Below are 24,483 nucleotides of genomic sequence, written 5' to 3' on the forward strand. Positions count from 1 at the left end.
AATGGACAAGCAGTAAACCCTGTAGACAGTGGGCTTGCCCATTTGTTCTAGATGATATAGTCCATTCTGAACCCTAGAGGCAACCCGGAGATTTCTGTATGGGTTTCAATTTAGGATGACCAGGAGCAAAGGAATTAAAGAACAACAGGAGTAAGGAGTATGCGCAATGCTACTACCTCTTGTATTTAAGCCTTTTTCCCCTGACCTAGTCTTACCTCACTCCTGTTTCTGGCAGTTTATGATGTCTCCTCTTTTATTCACCAGTCAAGCAGTATTTTCTGTAAGGTTCCCATAGTATTCAACACACACACACACACACACACACACACACACAACTTTTTGTTGTTGTTTTTTAAAGCACTAACTATGTGGCAGACACTAGACTCATTTCTGGGCTTCACCATGAATAAGTCGACCGGGGCCCTTAATAGTTTAGCAGGGTCAATACATGGTTTAAACAAGCAGGTTTACAATGTGGGTTAGTAAAGCCACACGGTTAATGTGCCGGGGGCAATGCAAGCTTTAAGAGAGTTCCATTAAACTTGTCTGAAGGCTTGGGATAGGGATGTCAGGATGAACTTCCCAGAGAAATAACATCTGAGGTTCAGAGTTAGGTCTTGTCCTTGGGACATTTCAGTTTAATCCTCATAAAATAGCCCTTTCAAGTATATGTTACTATTTCCATTTTAAAGAATTAAATGTGAAGGCTTAAAAAATTGAACAGTGCCCAAATTTCTAAGGCTAGCAAGTGTCAGGATGTATTGTGATTCAACCCTACGTTGTTCTAAATTCGGGGTAGAATCCTTGGAGAAACCGTATCAGCATTTCCCCAGATTCCAGTTCACCTGTTTTTAGAGAACAGTACGGTGGGGGGTTTACTTCTCTGCTCTTCGGGTTTACTTGCAGAGTGACTTGAGGAAGTGATGGCAAAATCACAGAATTCTGACCTTGAGAAATGATTTATTCATGGAGATAAGAAAATATGCAGCATTCCAGCAAGGAAAGGTCCAGCCAGAAACCCATGGCTGAAATTTCAGCTTCGCCTAAGTCACAGTGGAATTTTACATCCCTTGGAGGCACTTGATTTTCTGTGCCAGCCAGGCACTGAGATATGACGGGGCCAGCTGTCCATTAGATGCTACTGCTGGATGGATTCTCAAGCAAGAAACGCATTGATATTTGGGGAAGTTCTGGTACTTTCTGTAGGAAAGAGTTCAGATCAAATGAATATAAATTGTATGTTGGTTACATATTCAAATTTTGCCATAATTTACTATTCTTGTAATTATAAATATTCACTTTCATTTCTTATTTATTTTAGCCCAAGATGTCTTCTCTCTCTCTTGCTCTCTCACTCTCTGTCCCTCATGCACTTGCACACACACACACACACACACACACATACACACACACTTCTTGAGGCACACAAGTATCTCTCAAAGCAGCAAAGATTTAAGAATAACAAAAGAATTGATGATGATAGAGAAAGGGTAAGTATATTTTAGGTTTCTCAAGAGATTACCAACACATATATTTTAAAAAATGTTGAGCAAACAACAGCAACAACAACAAAAAAATAAGCTTATGGGATTTAACAAAACTAAGACATTATTATTAGTATTAAGAGACAGGATATTTTTAGTTTACTGATATATGCATGGGCAATTATAATACAGCCTGTCCTACCCAGGTTATGTCTTTAACATATTTCTAGCAATTTAAACATAGAATTAGCACAGCGGGAAAAGACTTTTTTAAGCAACTATACTTGAAAAGTAAATGTTCTTTATAAAGAATGTTTTTGGGACACTGTAGTTGATCTATAAGCTAATATTCTAATAATTCTCACACAAATTCTGATTCCCCTAACCCTGTGTAGATAGAAACTGAAGGTTAAAAGGTAGAAAAATTAGAGGCAAATATGCTTATAGTTTTAAAAAAGTAGTTAAATAGCTTAACAGTAAAAACAGTAATATATATAATATATTATAATAAATTAATAATTAGCTTTAAAATAGTAATATATGTATATATATCTTTTAAGAAGTAGTTAAATAGCTTAATGGTAAAAAAATATAAAATACAATATTAATACATCATATTGTGTTACAATATAATAATATTATATATATATTAGCTTTAAAAAAGTAGTAAAAGTAGTTTTATATATATAGCTTTAAAAAGTAGTTAAATAGCTTAACAGTAAAAGCAATTTTATATATAAAATTTTATATATATATATATATGTTACAGTGCTCCAGGTACCAGAAAGTTTTAAACTGTAGAAAAAATATCCTTAAGGGTTATGATGATTTTTCTAAGTCTTGTGCAGAAACAGATAGGTTTTAAATATTTTTCTCTTAAATTATCGTATGAATTCTTTCTTAAAAGTCACCTGCCTTGGAGTAGGTTGGATTGGTAGCTCCTGCTTTCACCATTGTCTTTCCCAAAATCTTGTGAATGTGCAGACACATCAAGGAGCATCACTCAAAGTGCAAATCCTTCAGTCACAAAACCAAGAGACTAAAATATTGCTGTTGACATAGAGACAGTGAGTAATTCTAGAGTCTGGCAAATCCTTCCACAGTTTAGGCAATTCTCACTTTGCTTCCAGCATGTCTGCAGAAAGATCTAATAGTTACACACTGATAGAGCATTAGGAATTATAACAGAATTACATCACCCTAATGGATCTAGGGATTTGAGTGGTGTCACTATAACGGGACTTTTTCCAGCCTTATTTAAGAGAACAAAATTTCTCAGAATTGATTCTAGACCTTGTCTCGTGTAAGCAAATCATATGCTCATTTAAGCAAGGAAGTTTGTTCATGTATCTTAATAAAACCGCCTCATTAAGACATCCATTATTAACTATGTGAAGTAAAAAAAAACGTTTAAAAAGATATGTATCAAAATGTGACATATATAATTCGATCACTTATACACTCCTAAGTAATTGTAAAAATAAAGTCATCCAGAATATTGTTTTCAACTTAGATTCTTACAGTCATACAGAGCTTCTTATAACCACTTTTTATATGTTTGGTTTTATTGAAGAGAAAATAAAGTATCAATAAAATACTTGAAAAAAATTTTTTTAAATTGGCTTAGGATCAAACTACATGGCAGAAATAGAATGGAAATACGAGTTAGGGAATAAAAAGAAACAATATAACATTTCTTTTAAAGTAGAACTTGTTCATTTTTTTTAAATGGATGATTTGAATATCCAATCACTATGTTATTTAGATTTCCTTGGACACATTTAAAAGTGAGAAATAACAAGTTTATTATAAAATAGCCATATTTATAATAACCAGAAATTATCATTTTTGCAAATATATAAAATTATGTTAAAAATTTTAGGTGGCAGTTTAAAAATTAAAAGAGTTTACATAGGATAGAAAATCATTTCATGGACCATGGGAGTAAAAAGGAAACAGTAACCTTTTTTTCATCTCACCGAATTTGGGAACATCATCTTGCTCATGTAATCTCCAAACAGAGATTCGTATAACCGTGGTCTAGAATTCTGAGGAAAGTTAACTCATAAAATGCTGTAATATAAAGTATTTACAGTTATATTTTGCTGTATAACTTTATAAATCTATCTCCCATGCACAGTCTCATTTGATCTTATTCCAAAATTGGAGTTCTTAGTACCGGTGGTACTGTTTCCTTTTTGCAAATAAGTAAAGCTTTAATAGAGATTGAATTACTTGCCCCAAACCATAGTTAGTAAACCAGGGAGCTAGTTTCTAAACATAAGTGTCCCATCTCAATATAATTATATATTTATTTATTGAATATATATAAAATGCCAACGCTCTCTTTTTCTGTATATTCTGCTTATAAGTTATAAGATAGAGAAAACAGAAAGAAAAAAAAAAGCCTTTCTGAAAGTTCAAGAATGATAAAATAGGAGAGGTACTTTAAGGTTCACTCATTTATCTGTAAAATTATTTCATGCGATCCAGCACTTTGCTATGACACTGTAGATAATGTTTTGCAGTATCAAGCCAGACTCTCCAAATGCCTCTTTTCCTCTTCTTTCTCTTATGCTTCATATTGCGGGGCCATTTGTTGGTGGTGATGGTGGTAGTAGTTGGTTTTGGTTTTAAACAGAGCTCACTGGGTGTTATGCTATATGTTGGCAGATTGAACTCCAATAAAAAATATTTAAAAAATAAACAGAGCTAACCACAGGAAGGTATTTTAATAATAGTTGCTCTTAATTACACACTAACCACATAACTGTCTTCATCCTGAACACCTTAAACAAACCAATATGATCATCATAACCATCTTGTCAGATGAATTTTACTAACCCCCTTTTACAGGTTAGAAAATTTAGGTAAATTAAGTTGTTCAGTGTCCCACAGCTAGTACACGTGAACACTTGCATTTGAACTCCAACATAAACTATGATAATTAATCACTCCACTGTGCTTCCTCTCAGTGACAAATAATTTGTCCATGTGATCTAACAAAAAACCTTAAATTTAAGACTTCTTTTTAACATCTTTTTGAGGAAATATAATCAGTTTAAATTTATTGGCAGGAAGCGATGGAAAAAAAAACTACTTTTTTTTTCCTCTGGGGCATATTTCCTAATTTATATTTTAAGGCATAGCTCATACTGAAATATGGTTTAGTCAATTTTCTCAAGAGAGGACAGATAAATATGGATTAATGGCTACTTTAGTTAATGATTGCAAGGCTGGCTTTAATTAATTGTGCTATGTAGCCATTCTTTATTCATAAAATAAAATTTGTGCTCAGAATATTTTTATTAGGAAAAAAATGTGCAAGAAGAAAAATCCAGCAGTGACCAGCAGCATGTTTAAAGACCAACACAAGCAGAGAGAGCACGGGGGAGAATAATCTTTATAATTCTTTTTGTTTTCTGAATTTGTGCATTCACGATGCTGTAAAGAAGCAGCGTATACTGATAATTAGTTTGACCTAAGAGATACGTTCAGATTTTCTGTGTACCCATTTGGTATATCTCTTATTTTATCATCTGTATTTACGTGCACATAGAATACTTTCTAAATGACTTAAACAGAAAGCTGGTTGTTGGAAGAGAGTAGAGTTGCTGATAATTGTCTTTAGTACAGAATTCCATTTTATTTTTCCTCTTGTTTTGAGAATGAGGTGTCTGTCCCTGGCTCCATCCCAAAGAGGCTGTAATGGAGAGGCCTGCCTAGGCCCCAGAGCTTTCGCAGCCACTTCTCCGGGCCTGACTGCATTCTCCCTCTCTGGTGCTGCTATTTTAAACATCTCCTGCCTGCATTTTGAATGTAGTGTTCATTCCCTTTATTGCTCCTGAGGTGAAAGTCCAACTTCTCCAGGAAGCAGCTGCTGGGGAGACAGTACTGCAGACAAATTCTCCCCACAGCGGTTCAGAGCACCTGCCAGTTAACAGAAAATTTGAAGTCCTTCCAGATCCAAATATCTCACATTCAAGTCCATGTGGGAGAAAGCAAGCTGGTTTAGTTGAATTCGAAAGCTAAAAAAGTGGCAAAGACAAAGAAATTTTTTATTTGATTCATGGTTAAAACCATTGGAGCCAAGCTAGTCCTCAACTAAATTTTCAAAAATGTGGCACCTCTTCCGGTTTACGTTCTCTGCCTCCTTCATCAATCCTGCACTCATGCATTCACGGTTCGTAATGCAGGGATAGTAGGACCTACCTAACTCGCAGCGTGGTTTTGTTAGTTTTAAATGAGACCATATATTTAAACGTTTTTCTCTACCTCTTAACCCAGAATCGTCATTCCGCAAGTGGGACTTACTACTATTATCAGAGGATGATGGTTAGACCTCAGTAACGACTTTCCTACTTCTTTTAGTTATAATGTACCCAGGCTCTTTTTCACTCTATCTATACTTACCTTATGTAATAAATGAGAATTTATATGTTGAGTGATTTACAAATAGTGTCTTGAAGAACTCTAAGCATAAGCGTTCTTAGCATTGACCCTTCCAAAAACATATACACCCAAAAAGTATTATTTACAGGTCTTCCCCCTCCAATTTACAGTATCAAAAATATATAAGTAGTTTGAGAATTTGGTTGTATAGGTAGATAGTAGCTGATAACTTTCAATCTCTTATTCAAGATATTTTTTTTAATATAGCTGTATTATTGAAAAGCAGTGCTGGAATGAAATATATAGGAAAGAGATTTATTTCTCTTGCAAAATAAGAAATCAATGTTATTGGATATTTTGTTTATAAAATATGCCCAACATGACATAATATCCATTCTAGAAATAAATGTACACGTGTCATTAATATTACTTGGGGAATGTTAATTAGCTAATAAGTGCCTAGATATTTAATGCAATTGTTTCATAATAAAGATATTTCCATGCATTACGGATTGTGATAAGCAGGTCATCTGCAAGTTACTCACCCTCTCTATACCTCACTTTCTCCTTTGTAAAATGGGCATTGTAACAGTACTCGACAGGAGCTATTTTAAAAGTTCTTTGTGAAGAAATGTATGCGTTGGGCTTACAACAATATCTGGCCGTCGTGATATCATGTTATCATAGACGACATGCGGCATTACTGAACCATTACCTGCAGAAGGGCATTTTCACCTACGTATCTCTTAAAAATATTTATTATTTATTTATTTATTTTTACATTTTTTAAAATTTAAAAGTATAATTCTCATCATCTCTAGGGGCGAGTACTTCACCAAATTACTGAAACTCGTTGGACAAATCACTGATTTGGTGGATTTCCCTTGACAAAAATCTCACACTCCCTGCACATGAGAAAATAGAAAGATAATAGAGTTTGTTTTCTGCCCCAGGGCGGTTTCTACTATAGTAGTGGTAAAGGAGATCTGGAAATATTAAATCAACCTAATGTTATATATAATATTATTATCTAGCAAACATCATGCATTATATAATGTAGATATCCATATGTATGATATTACCTAGGGAATGACTATCATCAAAGACATTAAGAAGTCTGTGCCTTAAAAGCAAAGGCAGGTAGGAAAGGGAATAGAATTTGTCCTGGTCTGTTTAATCTCTGCTTTACTTCCTTTACTTCGTTTCGGTCTGGAAGCCAGGATATCAAAACTCTTTGTAGGAGGAATTAGCATGGCGATTGTATGGGATTGTGAATTATTTTTTCTTTTTTCTTTACGCTTTTGAAAGCTCTCCTGTCACATTTAGAACTTTGTGATACAATGAAAAGACAGCTGTGAAGGTAGCTGGCCAGCTCCTTCATAGGAATATCATTTTCACATGGTTTAGCTTTGATTCCAAGGGTAATAGCACTTTTCTTCTTTTATTAATTAGTGCCTTTAATGGGAGCTTTCATTAATCAACATGTCTTATGAAAAGCTGGTCTCTTTCCATAGAGCTGAATAAATCCTGCTGTGTGGGGTACTGGTAATGGTGCTAAGGCTTATGTTTTTGGAATGTGTTATGGAGAATTAGAGATATGAAAGAAAAAGAAATCAATCCTCAGCAGCCATAGGCTTTTTTTTTCTTAATAGAGCTTTAAGAAATAATAAATAGCCCCAATACGCTAATTTCTGCCAAATTTTCTGATATCCACCTTTCAGATTTAATCATCACAGGAGGTATCATCACAGAGCCTGTTAGAATTATTCCACCATCATTTTGATCAACTAGCAGCTCACCAAATGGGACTTTTTACCCCCCCAGATCAGGGCCTGCCTAAGAGTGTGTAGTAATGTCATTTCAGAAACAGCAATGGCATTCTTATTAAAAAACACCCACTGTCTTAAGCCCAGGTTTATATAATTAACAACCATAAAACAAAATTAAATATTCAGGTTATTTTCTATACATTTTCCGGCGACCAGATGTTTGGAGCTATGATTACAAAACATCCAGATGATTGACTCAAAATGTAAGTATTTGTCATGATATTTGGCATGGTGTTAACGCAGCTTATGGGGAAGAGTGTATTTTTGGATCCGCTTCACTCATCTCCCAATGAAGTGTAGGTAGTCTAGCAGGTTTTTCAAGTGAAAAAAACCTTTTTTTTTTTTTCAAGAAAAGCCACGCCGTACTCAATTAAAGATATATTCATTATCAAATATTTTTTTATTCAGATAATGCCGTTGTCTCTACTTCAAAGGGATCCTAAGATCACTAGCTGTTAAAATGTTTCGTTTTGGAGTCCAGAGGGGAAAAAGGATCTGAGTCTGTGACCTGAGAATTGTTGTTCCGTCCAGCCTGTGATCTGTCTACCTCACCAACTGGTCCCTCATGCATTAATCCCTCCAGCACCAGTGGGACAATCCCTCACCCTGGGAATGTCTGACATAGTTTAGCCCAGGGTTGAGTGTAGACCAACTGGCTTCGTTCAAGACACAATCTCTCAGTCCCTTTGTTTCTCCATTATTAAAATGGATAATAGTATCTGGCTTGTATAGGGTTATGTGAAGATTAAGTAGGATAGTAATTGCAAGTGCCTAACAAAGTGCCTAGCACATATAAGGAGGATATGCAGTGGGTTAGAGGGGTTCCTAAAGTATAGGGTTAAATGCAGTTCGTTTTATTTCCAGTAGTTCTGAGCCCAGTTCACCTGTGCCTCATACCTCCCACTTTGCTCTCTTCACTGAGCTTGGTTCCCCACCTGCTGTCTCAGATCGCTTAGTTCATCCTGGGTATCCTGCAGCAGTTACTGTTTGTACCGCATTTATTTGCATTTAATTGTACGTTATTGTACGTTAATGTGGGCTTGGCTTTGCTTTCCCGACGACGAGGTTGCACTTTGGAAGTTTTCGTTGACCTTATCATCGGGTTCCTTCTTCTTCTAAAAGTATCTTAATTTTTGCCTTCATTCCTCCATTCAATAAATATTTTTATTTATTTTCAACTCTATGTAGGCCCCTGGAATACACAGAAGTGACCAGATAGAGGTCCTGAATGCTATTTCTAGCAGGAGAGACAGAAAATAACCCATCAACTAAATAGATAATGCACCTCATGGGACTGTGACGGTGGTGTTATTTTTGCTTTAATATGTAAGAACTTCAGTAAAAACCTAAGGAAGATAGGGAATAAGTTATATGGATCTCTGGGGGAAGAGAGTTCCAGGTAGGAGGAACAGCAGATGCAAACTTCCTGGGGCACGAGCACACAGGACATGGAAGCACAGCTAGGGGACCTCAATCTGGAACAGAGAAAACTGGAGGAGGGGTAGCTGCTAAGGTCAGAGAGGCATCAGGGACAAGATTACGTGAGATCATTGACCACTGTCAGGATTGGAATTTTTCCTATGAGGGAAATAGGAAATGAAAAAGAAGGGTTGTTGATGATCTGATTTAAACTTTGCAAAGTTTATTCTGTTTATTGTAGAGAGAATAAATGATGCTCTACAGATGTCAGGGGCAGAAACCAGACACTCAGGCAATTGCAATAATCCAATTATAATAACAACGGAATTATTTATTTTTACTTCCTATTCTGCATGATGGGGCTCTTCAAGAATGTATTTTATCATCCTTCCTAAATTATGAATTTTATATGGGCCAGGATTCCAACATGCTTATATCTTTAGACATTAGAATTCTTAAAACCAGAAAAAGAAATTTTTGTGGTGCCCAAAAGTACAAAACTAAGTTATCCCCACTTGCCATTCTTCTTTCATCCTTCCCCACACACCTACCTTACTCGGTCATGCCCTGATGATCTTCCTTCCAGAATTCCTTCTTAATATACTATATGCATGTCCAGCAATACCTCTTTCTATTGTAAAGGGAAGAAAATAGGGTGGATGTGAAGAACAAAGAGGAGGTAGAAAGAAGACATAGTCCTTATAATTAGGAAACTTATGTGTGTGTTTGACCTATTTCATATATTTGATAGAATTATCTCATAGTTCTCCTTAAAACTATACATCTCTATGTAAAGTATCTTATGGTTTTATATATATAAAAAAAAAGCCATTCCTAGATTCTGCTATTCCTAATTCATAAAATTCCATCTAGGATAATTTGAGAATAATGCTACAGAAATTGAAAGAAGTAATACCAAAAAAAAAAAAGTTTTTGGCTTTTGTTTTTCAGTTGAGTCTCATTCAAGGATCTTTATAACGTATGTCTTGGGAATCTTTGGGTCAGGACCAATAGCAATTGTGAGATATACTTATCCAAGCAAGGAGACATAGAAAGCTCCCTTTTCATTTTTTCATGGAGAAGAAGTTAAATTCTAAGATGATCCCAGAATGGAGGAAATAGTGCTTATGCTAAGACCAGGATTTATAACCCAGATTTGGTCTATGAACGCTCAGGTATCTAAGGGCTAGTTAATCTCTGTGGTCTTCCTGATGATACCTCCCCAAATAAAGATAAAGCTGTTTCTGTCTCAAGGGAAAGGAAAATGCCAGGCCGAGGGTTCTAAGTCACACTTTCACGGTAAAACGTCCATGAATAATTAATTTTCTGCTTCCTTTAGAATAGGACAGGTTAAACAGTCGGTCATATTCGGTAAATAAGAAATTACTTGCAGTAATTTCTGCAACATTCTGATCATCTTCCCATTCCTGAAGCCTATCTTAAAAGTCTTTGATCTACATCATGGAAGAAAGGATATCGGATAATATAGAAACACCAGGCTTGATTCTGAATTCCACTTTGTCACCCACTAACAGGGTGGTTTGGGCAAGTCATTTGACCTAAACATTCCATTTATTTTTCTAGTGATGAATCGGGCACAGCAATCCATACCCCGGAGGGTTGTAATGAGCACCGGATAGGATGATGTGCCAAGGCCGTGAATGCAGAGGTCACGCAGCAACCGCTTGATGGACCCATATATCACCTACAAGCCTTGTAATGATCAGAGTCCTGGTCGCGGTGATTCCGTGATCTACGCTATACCAGGGGACACGTTATCTTGTGAAATGGGAACTATGTCCCCTCTATCTTCTTTCCGCACAGCATTAAGGATGACAGTATTCCATAATTGTTTAATTATGTCATGAAAGTGGGTTTTATTTTCTTCATTAATTACATAAGGAAAAGCTTTTCAATTAGCAATGACCTTTATGACTTTACTAGGGTGGATTCTGTAGATGGTGAAGCTGACTGCAAATTAGATTTTGCAGCGTACCTTGTCCCTTATTTTTTTCCCCCACTGATGAGTTTTATACAGTTTGCAGGAGCCTACCCTGTTGCATTCAGCCTGCAGTTTTGTAGTAATCTCAAACCCTGTGTTCCATCCCCGGAGGTGTTCTGTAGAAATCCTGTCAAACTATTTCGATGTATGTGTATTTTCATTCCGTAGATGTGCTTTGTACTCATTTAAGAAAACTAGTCTTTAATTTGTGTCAGGACGTTTTCCAGATGAAACACAGAATTCCAGGCCTCAGCAAAGTCATAGGACCGCAGCCTTCTTCTCTCCTGAATCACGATGTCTGACTTCTAGTAGATACAAAGCTGTATTTCTGAATCTTGTAATAAATAGGCAACTCTGAATAAATGGCTTCAAAATTGGCCTTAAAATCTACTAAGTGTCATCACCCCTGCTGTCATCATCTGGCTCCAGTTTCCCTTTCCAGTTTCACCTCTCGCCCCTCCCACGCCGCACTCATGCTTCTTTGTACTTCCTCGGCATGTGTGGCTTTCTCCCTCTCACCTTCCCCTGGTGTTACCCACAGATGGCACCTCTGTCTAAGTGTCACGGCTCCCACTCCTTACCTCTTTATCCAAGGCATTCCTTGTTCCATAAAGTCTTCCTCTATACCCCCAATGGCTCCTTCTGAGTCAGATAACTCTCTTCCATACTTTGTGCCTGATTTAATCAAACGATCTCTCTGTCTAGTGTTGATTCGCTTGCTTGACTCTCTTCCTTACTGGACTAAAAGTTTTGGGGAGCAAAGGCAATACCGTTTTTAAATCCATAAATAGTAGATGCTCCCTGGATGTTTGTGGGTTAAATGAATGCTTCCTCGAGAGACTATTGGTTACTTTATTGAAAAGACAGCAAGAATTTGCTCCTAAAGGTAGCCTGTAAGCCTGGTCTTCCTTAATTACAACAGCAATATTTTCAGTAAAATGCAATTTATAGCTTCAATGTACAGGCTTACCACTCTTTAAAGGCATAATTTTAAAAATAAACATGGTATGGCTCTCTATTCTCTGCTTTCTATCTAGTATCTGGTCCACTGTATTAGAATTGGATGTGGTTAAAACAAGCCAACTCATTGACCTTTCCCACTTCTAATTCCAGAGGAAAAATGTTTTAGTGTTGAATATGGCTATTTGAATGAATTTAACTTTATTTAAATTTACTTGTCATCCAGACAGAACAAAAAACGGTTTTGACTGGTTTCAAGTTAAAACGCGCACACACACACACACACACATCCCACACACATATTTAAAACAGCACAAAACGGTATATACGTATTGTTTCACAGTTGCGTTGGGAATGGAAGATGTAGCGGTGTGTTCAGATGTTCGCATTTTCTGCATTTCTGTCCGATGTTTGCGTCGGATGCAGTGCTATAATTCAGCATATGGAAATGTACTCGGAACAAAGATAATGTTGTCTTCCATTTTCATTTTGATTAATAGTGTTCTATCCCTGGTAATTTGTAGGTGTTATTTGGAAGATGGAGCTTCAAAGGGTGCCTGGCTGAACCGGTCAAGTATTATTTTTGCTGGAGGTGATAAATGGTCAGTGGATCCTCGGGTTTCAATTTCAACATTGAATAAAAGGGACTACAGCCTCCAGATACAGAATGTGGACGTGACAGACGATGGCCCCTACACGTGTTCTGTTCAGACTCAACATACGCCGAGGACAATGCAGGTGCATCTAACCGTGCAAGGTATGCATTTCTGAAACTGCTATACTGTGAAGGACTAAACAATGTTCAATATTTGGGTATCAGAATGACTCAGAAGTAACTGACAGTGTTGAAAGGTACGTTGTCATTGTCTTCAGGGATTTATGTTCCTGGATTCCATTAAGTGCAACGGCTATTATAGACATGCAAATCCCCACTTGCCAAGATCAAAAATTATCCATTAACACCACATTAGGATTTTTTTGTATGTATGCTTCACTTAGTATCTTTCTTTGAGTCACCCCTTCAATAAATCTTTGAGAACCCGTGATTGATACATTAAAATTAATGTTTGATAACCCATCATGGATTCGTTAAAATATTTGAACTTTTTGAAATATATATAGTAACTCTTTAAAAGTAATCCTGCAGATTTCCAACACTCTGTCTCAATCCAAATTCTGCTTACTTTTACGATTCGAGTCACAATGGAAAGAAACAGCCTTCTAGAATTACTTTATTTAAATACAGAGTAATTAAAAAAATATGGTACACAATGCTTTATAGTTTGATTTACTTTCAGTAGATCGTAAATCATTCTAGCTAACTTATAATCTCCAAATACGAACAGAATCGTCAAGTTATTTTATTTTTCCTGAATACTAAAATGTAACAGCATATTTATCCCCAATATAAATACTTCTCAAGAAAAATGCAATTATAATGCTAGTAGAATAGAAAATGTATATTCTTGCCCTTTTACATTATTTCCTTGTGCTTTACAGATTAATCATGTGGTGGTTGCATAGAAATATTATGCTGTGGATCTCAAAACGACATCATAGCATTTCTAAGTAAAATTAATAACAAATTATATGATAATGTGGTGCCGGGGAGTGCATGTTTTATTCCTAATAAGAAAGCTGAGTGAGCAAGCTAGTTGTTTTATCTCTGAGTTTACCCTTCAAAAATTAATTTAGGTACATGGCTTACATCTGGAACTTTATTAACTTACATCTGGAGCTTTATTTCCTTATATAAAGGCAAACCTGGATTCAAATACAGCTTCAGTTATAAGGTAAATATTTTAACTCTGTGATGAAGTCTAAACATATTAAATAATTAACTTTAAGGAGGTAAGTATAAGGTAAACAATAAGTCCAGAAATTTCCCCAGTGGTTTTTCTTATTACAGACCATTGCACACCATGGTGATGTTCTTATGAGAATATAATAAAGTTTTTGCAGAAGTCTATCTTTATTCAGAGATTACCAGGGATTCTAGAGGGCAGAAGAGTTTGTCCAGCTTCAGAAACTGGCATGGGATTACAAGTCAAAAACACAATTCTTCTGTTATCCAGGCCTAATCTTGTTCTCTTGTTTAGTCTGCGCCCTTTGACTTGACTCTCTAGCTCAAAGACTATGAAAGATTTTTATTGGATGAGAAAAAAGTACACTTGGTTAATAATTATATTTGAATCACTGGAGATATAGATGCTTTGCTTCTGATAAATCTAAATGATGTATTTCTGGACACTAAATATGTCCTCTTTTCTTTTGCCCATTGTGTCCTGTTCCATAGTAGGCTTATATTTTTAAACCAGACTATGGATATATGGATATAGGAGCCATGGGCAGGCACATATTAATTTCATAGCATGTCTTTATAACTTTATGCTACATAAATTGTTTGACATTGTCCAGATTTTTAAAACCCTTACACACCTTACTATGGCATTCTTTTTTGTTGGCCATTTGGTGATGGTGAACTTTTGAACTCCATTTTAGGAAGTGCATTGTAGGAACATACTTACTGAATGTAATATTTTGTTCTTCTAGAAAAAGAAAATCCATGTTACTCTTTTGAAAGTATGTGTTTGGGTCAAATTAAAAGCTAATAATTTTACAGTATTTATGAACATAATTACTTATTAGAAGTTGATTGACATGTGGGCCATTTTCCAATTACATTAATAAAGTTCAGGGAATACATTAATAGGCTTGTCAGTCAATTCAAGAACTAAGCAAATGTCACAAAAAGTCAACCCCACTTAAGCTACATTTCCTCTTGATGAATGAAAATAAGCTGATGTGCACATCTCTTCGGTCTTTATATTTCCTAGGTTGTCTGATACTCAGGTATATCTCAATAGTTTTGAAGTGTACGCTCTTTGCCTAACAATTTGTCAAGTCTTTATTCACCAGGATAAAGAAATTTAGCAACTGAGAGAAGATTGTATTAATCACTGATGTCAAACACATGCATGGGTAGTAAAAACAAAGCTTGTCTTTAATTGTTGCAACTCTATACTCAAGGAAGCTATTTAAAGAAATCATTTGAGAAAGGGGATAATAGAAGGGATATCTTGCCAACACAGACATTGTGCACTGGAGATTTGTTGGTGCTTTGATTTCTTAAAGCTATTAATACCAATGGTTGGAACAATGGGGGGAAAATACTGAAGTAGGAGTTGGAAAGCCTGGATTCCAATTCTGAATTTTCTCTCATGGATGGGTAATTATCAAGCCTCTCTAAACTCTAGTTTTCTCATCTGAAAGAGCAAGACTTGGGTTAGAAGATCAAATGGTGCATGCCAACGGAAATCAAAAAAGATGATGATAACAACAACAACCACCAAAAAAAAAAAAAACAACCAAGCCAAACAAAAACAAACAAACAAATGAACAAACAAAAGGCCACAGATGATTTTCAAGGGAAAAAAATGTTATCTAGGTTAAAAAATGAAAAATATTCCATAATACTTGCGTGACACTTGCAATGAACACAATGCAAACTAAGTTTGACATAGTAGTACCTTTCAGTATATATGCTGCAAGTATGTTCTCTTCTATTTTTTGCACTTACCAATTTAGCAGAACAATATACATAATGATGGGATGTGAAGAATATGTAGAACTGGAGTTTCGCTTCAAGGGCTTAGAAATAGACTCAATGAGAAAATAACGTTTTCATTACCTATATAATATATCATGATAAATGAAGTGACCTAAATATCCAGTGTTTTAAATAATGTGGTGCAGCATTTACTAAGAGTAACATTTCTTGTTCATGAGTGTGAGAGCGTCCAGGGCTGGAGGGCTAGCTATGAAGCCAGGGCTGCCTATTAACAATCCTGCAATAACAGGGATCGTGGAACGTAAATACTGCACACTTGAGAATATGATAGAGATGGCTTCTATTTGAGTCCATGTCTGAGGTCTAGGTTGCTTTTATAGCACAAAGTAGACACTCAGAGATACTGTGTATTAAACAAACACACGTAGACCGAATAGCCCCCAATAATACCTTGACTACAGTTTTATGAGACTATGGACAGATGATCCACTAAGATGTACACGGGCAGAAAGTGAGGTAATAATTGTGGAGTCAAAGATTTGCCCGGCTCACATGACTCTGTGACCAAAATAACTTCTTAAGGTGTTTAAGTTAACTTCCCCGGGTCGTTCCTATTTTCTCAGCCTGTCTGGCTTACCTAGAGTATCGGTGATCGAGGGTTTGGCACACTTCCCTTTCCAGGGATGGGTTTGGTTTTCTCGCTGCTGGGAGTGTTTTCAACATACAGCAACATTGAGATTCTCATGAATAAATAAATAAAATCTTAAAAAGAGAGAAAATGAGAGAGGCCCCTCCCTTTCAGCCCAAAGTAGGATAACTCTTATGAGTCATTTCGACTCCAGAACAGTGGACCAGCTCTACTGCTGAACTTTTTGCTCTCTTCCATCCTATCTCATTCCTCTTCCTTCTCCAAGGATTTACATGGGAGTATTCCCTAATAAATACCCTGCATTGTAGACTCCTTCTCATGTCAGTGTCTGCTTCCCAAAGATCCCAAACTATGACAGTGTTATTAGCCCCTTGTCTCTGGCTTAGTCATTGTTTGGAGAAGGCCTTTGTAAAACAGAAAGACAACACATTCAAACACCATTTATTATTAACATTCTGTTTTTACATCGGAAAGGATTTAAAGAGGCTTATAAAGAAGTAGTTAATACACCAGGATAAATAGAAGAAATTGGAGGCAATGATAACAAAGCAGAGCGGGATGCAGTCCGTGGTGAGGTTAGAACATAAAAGTTAACGTCATGATTTCCAAGTAATTTTCGAGCTCGGTTGGGGGGGGGGCGGCGGGGGTCAAGTTAGCTCTAAGATTTGTAGCAGCCAGTACATGGAGAGAAAAGGATTAATTATTTATTCCATGATCCACAAAGTTAACACTTATATTTTTTAGTATCCTGGTCCTGTCACTCAAGACGGAGCAGCATCTCTACTGTGAATCAGCCCAGAGAAGCACTGTGAGCTGTAAGGGGCATCTCAACAGTAGCTGTACGGTACTCCCCGCACTGGTTGGGAGACTTGTTCTTTATAGCACCTCTTAATATAACCCAAAGTGCAGGGGAGTAAAGAAAAAAATTAAAAACCTGCAAGTAAATTTACGAAGATGCCAGTTCAATAACAGGAAGATAGCTTTTTGATTATTACCTAAATCTGTAAGTAAATGTTAGGACCTGTCCTTTCTTAGTCAAACTTCAACAAATATTATTTCTCTCAGTGGGTCTTTGAAAAGGAATTCAGGTACAGATATTTCAAGATTAGACCTGCCAATGAGTATCTGGAGAGCAATTATTCCATGTGGCCACAATTATAGAGCTGTATTCTTTAAAGTGCAGCACACTTTAGTATATTGTTAACATTCTTTTTATGAATATTAAGGCCTTGACAAGGTACATGGTGGAAGAGAAAGACACCACACTTCTGCTCCAGGTTGAACTGATGGGCAATAACACAGCATCACAGATCATAGACCTGCCTTCCTTGAAAGACCCACAAGCTATGATGGTCAAAAAAGCATGTCAAAATACCACATGCATTAGAAAATTCAAGTTGGCGTTCTGCAACAGTAAACATTAAAATTTTTTCAATAAGCTACAAAATGAAACCAAAGAAAAATTGTCAGCACTAGGAAAAGTCTTACAGAATCCACACATGTCAAAATAGTCATTGCTTGAGTAACAGCTCAGGACAAGGCCGGCAGACTGCCTGCCACTCGGTTTTGTTTACGCTCCTTTTATACTTGTTGGGGAGATTAAGATTATACATAGGAACCCAACTTTGGACGTGCTGTCAAATGCAAAGAAAAGACCCAAAATCTATACCCTTAATAATTTTAGCATAGAAACAAATAATAAGCCACCTGAAATAATGGTCCTTACAATCATGATGTTTCATTATCCCATCTGAAGAACCGTTAGCTTTAGGGAAGGTAACGTCATTCCCTGTATACATAGAAGATAAAATAGTTATAAAAGATAGACTTTAAAAAATATTACATAGAATTGACATAGAACATTATGTTATTTTCAGGCATGCCATGTACAATGAGTCAATATTTGTACATATTGTGAAATGATCACCACAAGAAGTCTGGTAAACACCCATCACCACACATTATACATTTTTTTTTATGGTTGAGAACTTTTAAGATCTATTCCCTTAACAACTTTAAAGTATGTACCACAATATTATTAACTGTAGTCCTCATGATGGGCATTCTATCCCCATGACTTACTTTGTTTTATAGCTGGACATTTGTACCTTTAACCCCCCCCCCACCCACCCATTTTGCCATTCCCCGCATTATCTTGCTGTTGGCAACCACCAGTTATCATCTCTGAATCCATGAGGTCATTTTTTTGGTTTTGGTTTTTTAAGGGAGAAATTAAGAGGAATATTTCCCAAAAATAAATTAGTGTCTTATACACAATCCATATCATTAATGTATTAACTATATATCAGAGACATATTTCTAAGTTCACCTTATATGTGATAATAAATATATATTATCTACCTATAAGAAAACATAGTTCACTCTCTAAAATTAATATCAAATTATTGATATAAAACTTACATGGATGGGGTGTACATACTCATTCTCGATCCCTCTACAGGGAATTCCTACTTGTTCTACCGTTAATCATTCTTTGCTTGCCCCACTTCTCATTATGGTGAGAGCCAAGAGGAGCCAAAATACACAGAGCTCACCCAGACTAATGAATATCTGATAACTGATCACTGCGTCAAAAGTTGAATAAATGATGTAAATAAGGGTCTATAAGTCTAGTAGTAATGATGGAGCCATACCTAAAATTATGCCTTTTTCTATTTCTATTGGTTTAAAATGTCCAGATTTGCAATTTATGGAAAAATAACTTATAAGCATTTTGGAGCATACATCTTATTATTTAATTGGACTGTCATTGTATTCCCCTGGTTCTTCATGCAATGGGAAGTACTTATATTGACATACATAAGGTAGTATTTATTGATGTTCAGATAGATAACGATGTGGAATCTAAACAGTTAGAACAATTTTGCCTAATTTGTGAAACTTTGGAAAAAAATAAGTCCTTTGGGTATCATTTGGGATGTAGACTTCAATAAAATTGTTCCCTCAAGAATATCTTCACAAACTCTGGTTTGCTCATCTGGATTTATGTGAATAGGCTTTTTTAGGCAGTGCATATTAACACAGTAATTTTTTTTTAAATAATGCATTGTTTCTGGTGGGTGTTTTCGGTTTTTTTCTTTTTTCAGAAATTCCAGTCCAGCTGGAATCATTGTGGTTACATGGCAGTTGGCAGTGTGTATCAGGCCAGCTTCCAGGAAATCTTTACCTTACTTCTACCTATGAGTGTATCGACATTGATTAGGTTATTGGTTTAACTATTAGAGTCCATGAAAAAATAAGGTTAATTGAGCTATTTTTTAGTGAAATTCTCATTTGAATAATGGCACTTCTTCCAGAATAGACACTTTCTTCTAAATATTCTTTTTTCTTTTATAGTCTTTAGAAAAGGTTATTGGCTGTGATTTTTCTGTAATCGAAGTAAAATAAAGGTAAAGAGAAGGTAAATTCCAATGAAATAATATTTTTCTTTGAAAAAGATTTTCTCAGTGAGGTTAGTAATCCTATTTTCCTGGCCACAAATTAGTACATGAAGTTTTATGTACTGTCAATACAAGATCCTATATTAGAACAGTTTTGTAGATCAAAACGGTGCAAAAATCCATAATGTACTGCTTCCTGTACATAGAAGGAATGAGTAAGTTGATGGTATTTCTGATAAACTTTCAATAGGCTGTCATTTGTGAATGAGAGAGAAATGAGAAAGAGAAAAAAAAGTAATATTGATAGATATTGCGCACTGTTGGCTTCCATCTGAATCATCCCTTTTTCTATAGAAGGAAGTTTCATGAAAACTGCTGAGCTTCATAATTGGAGCAAGAAGGATAATATTGGAATTTAAATAAGCAGCTTTGCTTACTAGTGAGTTGTGACAAGGAAGGTTCTTCTTCGGTACTTCTGATTTGCTCACGAGTTGCATCATTTTTGAGGTGTGGCTGGATAGGGGCAATGAAATCAAAGGGTTGAATAGTTTGTAGCCCGTCCTGTTGAAAAGAAACTCTGCTCTGACATGCTTTGTCCTTGCTTTTAAGTTTTAAATCACGTCGGCAAATAGTAATTAAAGGGATATCTAAGAATGGATGTATAAGAAGTAGGACAATATTTATCACTCATTTTAAGACTCAGTAAAGTAGTACTTGCTTTTTTTTTTTTTTTACCACACTGTTCAAAATACAATGTGACAATATTTTAGAGGAACTAACCCTCTAAGCAAGATCTGCTGCCTGTTAAAAGTCCCTTCAACAATTAATGGATATTTATTCTACTTCTTGAAACACGTATTTTGGTTAAGTATCTAAAAGCTCAGACTGATGACATTTTTATTTTCTCGGTTGTAATTCTGAGTTGTTTTATGTGTTGAATTTCAGAATAGCTGCATTTGTTGCCTATCTTGGAGTATCTTTATTTTTTCCCCTAAAAAACAAAGAAAATAACTATGTAAGTAATACGTGTCAAATCCCAATGCAATGTACACTATCAGTATGAAAATCTCTCTATAAATAAAAGATTACCAAGCTTTAGCTGGTCTGCTTATTTTGAGAAACCCTGCAAATAAAATGAGAGCCTGGTGAAATGATTTGTCTTCTTGGAAGTCATTGCAATACGATTTGATCTACGAAATAATTTTACTGTTTACTTCCCCCAAATTATGTGGCTAGTTAAGAAATTACTGCCAAGATAATTAGGGTTTTGCTGTTTCCATTAACTAAATTCTAAATGGCATACCCCTTTAGAACCCTTATATATGTCAAACTTAGCAGAGTAGAAAATTTGGATCTCTGAATGCTATTGTTTTACATCTTATGATTTGCAGCAGAACAATAAGAATTAATTATGTGTAGGGCCGAGGGGAAGATAGGCATAGTGAAGGCTGGTGGCAAAGTTCGGTTTGCAGAATCGTAGAGTGGCTCCATGTCCTCGCGTCTCTCTGCCCCACACCACTTACCTCCCCATCCCTTCAGCATCTTCTGGTTCGTGATCTCACGGGAGCAGTAGAGGCTCAGAAAAGGTAGCGTCTATGCTAAGCTGTCAGAACTTCCTCACCCACACTTGTCTTGCATCCAGACCAGTGGTCCTTACACATTTTTTTGTGGTCACGAACCCACTTGAAAATCTGATGAAACTTGTACACCTGGGAGAAAAATATATATACCGTTAACATTTTACTGACTACTTTATGTGAGCAGGATGCACGCGACCCCCCTCAATCTGCGTGTGGACTCCCATTAAGAACCCCAGTGAACTCCTTGTAGGGAGGGCTGAGTCTTAATCCTTTTATTTTTTGACTCCGAAATATCCAGGAAAGTGCCTGACAAATGTTAGGGACTCAATAGCCATTTATTGGTTGTACGCACGTACATACTTCTTTCTCCCTGGCTTCATGCCAGTCACTTCGCTTAAGCTGTGACTTAATGTATTGATGCTATCTTTAGGGCATAACATCAGGAATGCTGACATAACAGGAAAAATTTTAAATTAAAAGGATTAGTTAGGCATTCATGACTTAGGTTGCTTATTTCCATTCCAGGTCATAGCATCTTTATCCTCTGCTAATCCCCATGTTTTTACAAGTGCAGAATAGTGATTGCATTTTGTAGTGAAAAAATAATAAATGGAATACCAGCATTTTTTGAATATATATAGATTCATAATTTATGAATCTATATATAGAGCAGTGTTATTTTGAGAAAAAAATATATATGTATGAGACAGAGTTAGCTACTAAGATAATAGCCAAGGGTTCCTTGTCAGACCAAGTAAGAGGTTAACTTTTTAAAAGCGATAAGAATAACACAATTTGAATTTCCTCTCAGATATTTCACTCATTATTTTAGGGTTTTGATTTGAGCCAGTTGGTGGATGGACACATTTTAAAATGACATATTAAAGAGTTGAGGAGGGACAGATTTCAGAGCTATTTGAATTAGGCAAGACGTGTATATTGTTTTCCCTTTGCTTATGACCTTTTCATTTAAAGCTAATCATTTTAAAGGGACATCTAGGATTCATTCAGCTTAATTAAAAAAAAAATACTTGGGTGGTCTCATTTCAATTCAGTACCAAGTCTGTGCAAATAACTTTGCTAAAAGTTGCACATGTGTTCTTCCTTATGCTACACAGAAGGGTCCCTAGAGATGACCATGTCCTCATTTCTGGAACCAATGAATATGTTAGATTACATGGCAAAAAGGAAATAAGTATGCAAACCACCTAACCTGAAAACGGGGATGGTATCTGGGATTACCCAGGTGGACCAGATGAAGCCACTAGGCCCCTTAATAGTGGGAGAGGAAGCAGAGGCGAATCAGAGGGATATACGACTAGGGAAGTAGGTCAGGGCAATTGATAGAAGGAGGACTGGACGTGCCTTTACTGGCGTCAAAGATAGAAGATGATGACTTGAGCAATATGGGTAGCCTCTAGAAGCAGAACAAGGTAAGGACATGGATTCTCCAGTAAAGACTTCAGAAGAGAAATCAGGCCTGGCAATACTTTGATTTTTGCTGGGAGAGACTTATAACATCTAACATATAGAACGGTAAGACCAATTTGTTTAAAGATAAATTTATTTTAAGGGGCGCCTGGATGGCTCAGTCAGTTAAGCATCTGCCTTTGGTCATGACCTCAGGGTCCTGGGATGGAGCCTCTGCTCAGTGGGGAGCCTGCTTCTCTCTCTCCCCTATCTCCCCCCTTCTCCCCCAACTCGTGCGATCCCTTTCTTTCTTTTTCTCTTTATCTCTCTCTCATTTTCTCTCTCAAACAAATAAATAAAATCTTCCCCCAAAAAAGAAAATGTATTTTAAGCTTCTTAGTTGGTAGTAATTTATGGCAGCAAATAGAAAACCAGCGCACACACACATTCAAAAATAAAGACAACTTCTTATACACCTCGAACAGGATTTCTCAACCTTTGCACTATTGACATTTTGGACCATAGTGAGTGTGTGTGTGTGTGTGTGTGTGTGTTGGAGGGGGTGGGAATGACTGTGTACTGTAGTATGTTTAGGAGCAGTCCTGGCTGCTAAAGATTGTATGCCCCCAAACCTAGTGCCCAATGTGATGGTATTTAGAGGTGGAATCTTCAGGAGGAGCGTAGGTCACGAGGGTGGAAACCTCATGAAAGCGATTACTGCCCTTACCGAAGAGACCCCTGCAGTGACCGCTCGCCCTTCCACACCATGTGAGGCTGTAAAAATGAAAATTTGGCCGTCTAGGAAATGGGTCCTCATCAGACATTGGATCTGGTGACATCACGATCTTGGACTTCTCAACCCCCAGAACTAGGAGAAATAAATGTCTGCTGTTTATAAACCACTCCGTTAATGATATTTTGTGATAGTAGCCTGAATGGACTTAGAATACTGGCCCCGACACTAGAGACACCAGTAGCATTTCCCGATTGTGACACCCCACAATATCTCAGGACCTTGCTAGGGTAAAAATCACCCCAGAATTAGATACTACTCAACTAAGAGAAAAGATAGAGACGTGCTTTAATTCTCCAATGTGTGGCAGATTGTGATAAGCTCCACGAAACTAGAAATCTCATTCATCTTATTGCCTAACCCTTAGTGAATGGAACAGGGGCTGGCAAGTACTTGGGCCTAAAATAAATGCTGTGTACACAGTAGAGCGACTGAGTGAAGTTCCTTGGAGTAGAAGCTAGCTAGTGACCTGAAAAAATTCCTCCAGATTCTTTTTTTCTCATTCAATAATGATTTGGGCTATTTCTCCCTTTGAATCTAGTTAAGACCAGTGTTCTCCTAAGTAGTTTAGTGTGGCGTTCGTATTAGATGGACCGCAGGTGGCAGCCCGCTCTGATGTGTATAAAGTTGATGAGCTTAAGTGTCTCCATCTTTTTACAACTCATTCTCTTTCTCTGAGAAGTAAAAAATAGTACCTAACGCTCCAGCTTTCTGTGAATTTTTTTTTAAAAAACACAATTAGGCATGTGAACAAATCCTCTGTCTGATTCAGAGTAGATATTTAATAAATTTTACCGTCTTTCTACTCCAATGAACCAATCATGTATAGGCAGATCCCTTCCTCTTTCCTTTTTTGAATTAGGACGTAATTGAGATTGCTCTCACTATTGATTCCCAGTGACGTCTGTTGAAGGATATAGATAACAGAGTTAGTTGTAAAATATTAATAAAATTGATGATTTTTCCTTCCAGGGGACAAATATCATGTGAAAA

The 24,483-nt window shown here is 36.4% G+C and overlaps 1 protein-coding gene across 1 annotated transcript in view; it reads left to right on the forward strand.

The window, feature by feature from the left end:
* Window positions 1-24,483, forward strand: part of NEGR1 (neuronal growth regulator 1) — an 812,989-nt gene that overhangs the window by 325,551 nt on the left and 462,955 nt on the right. Inside the window, exon 2 of the mRNA XM_041750612.1 lies at window positions 12,611-12,843. Within this exon, the coding sequence (XP_041606546.1) occupies window positions 12,611-12,843 (233 nt within the window). The remainder of the gene's footprint in view (window positions 1-12,610; window positions 12,844-24,483) is intronic.

The sequence above is a fragment of the Vulpes lagopus genome, chromosome 3 (assembly GCF_018345385.1).
Source record: "Vulpes lagopus strain Blue_001 chromosome 3, ASM1834538v1, whole genome shotgun sequence".
NCBI lineage: Eukaryota > Metazoa > Chordata > Mammalia > Carnivora > Canidae > Vulpes > Vulpes lagopus.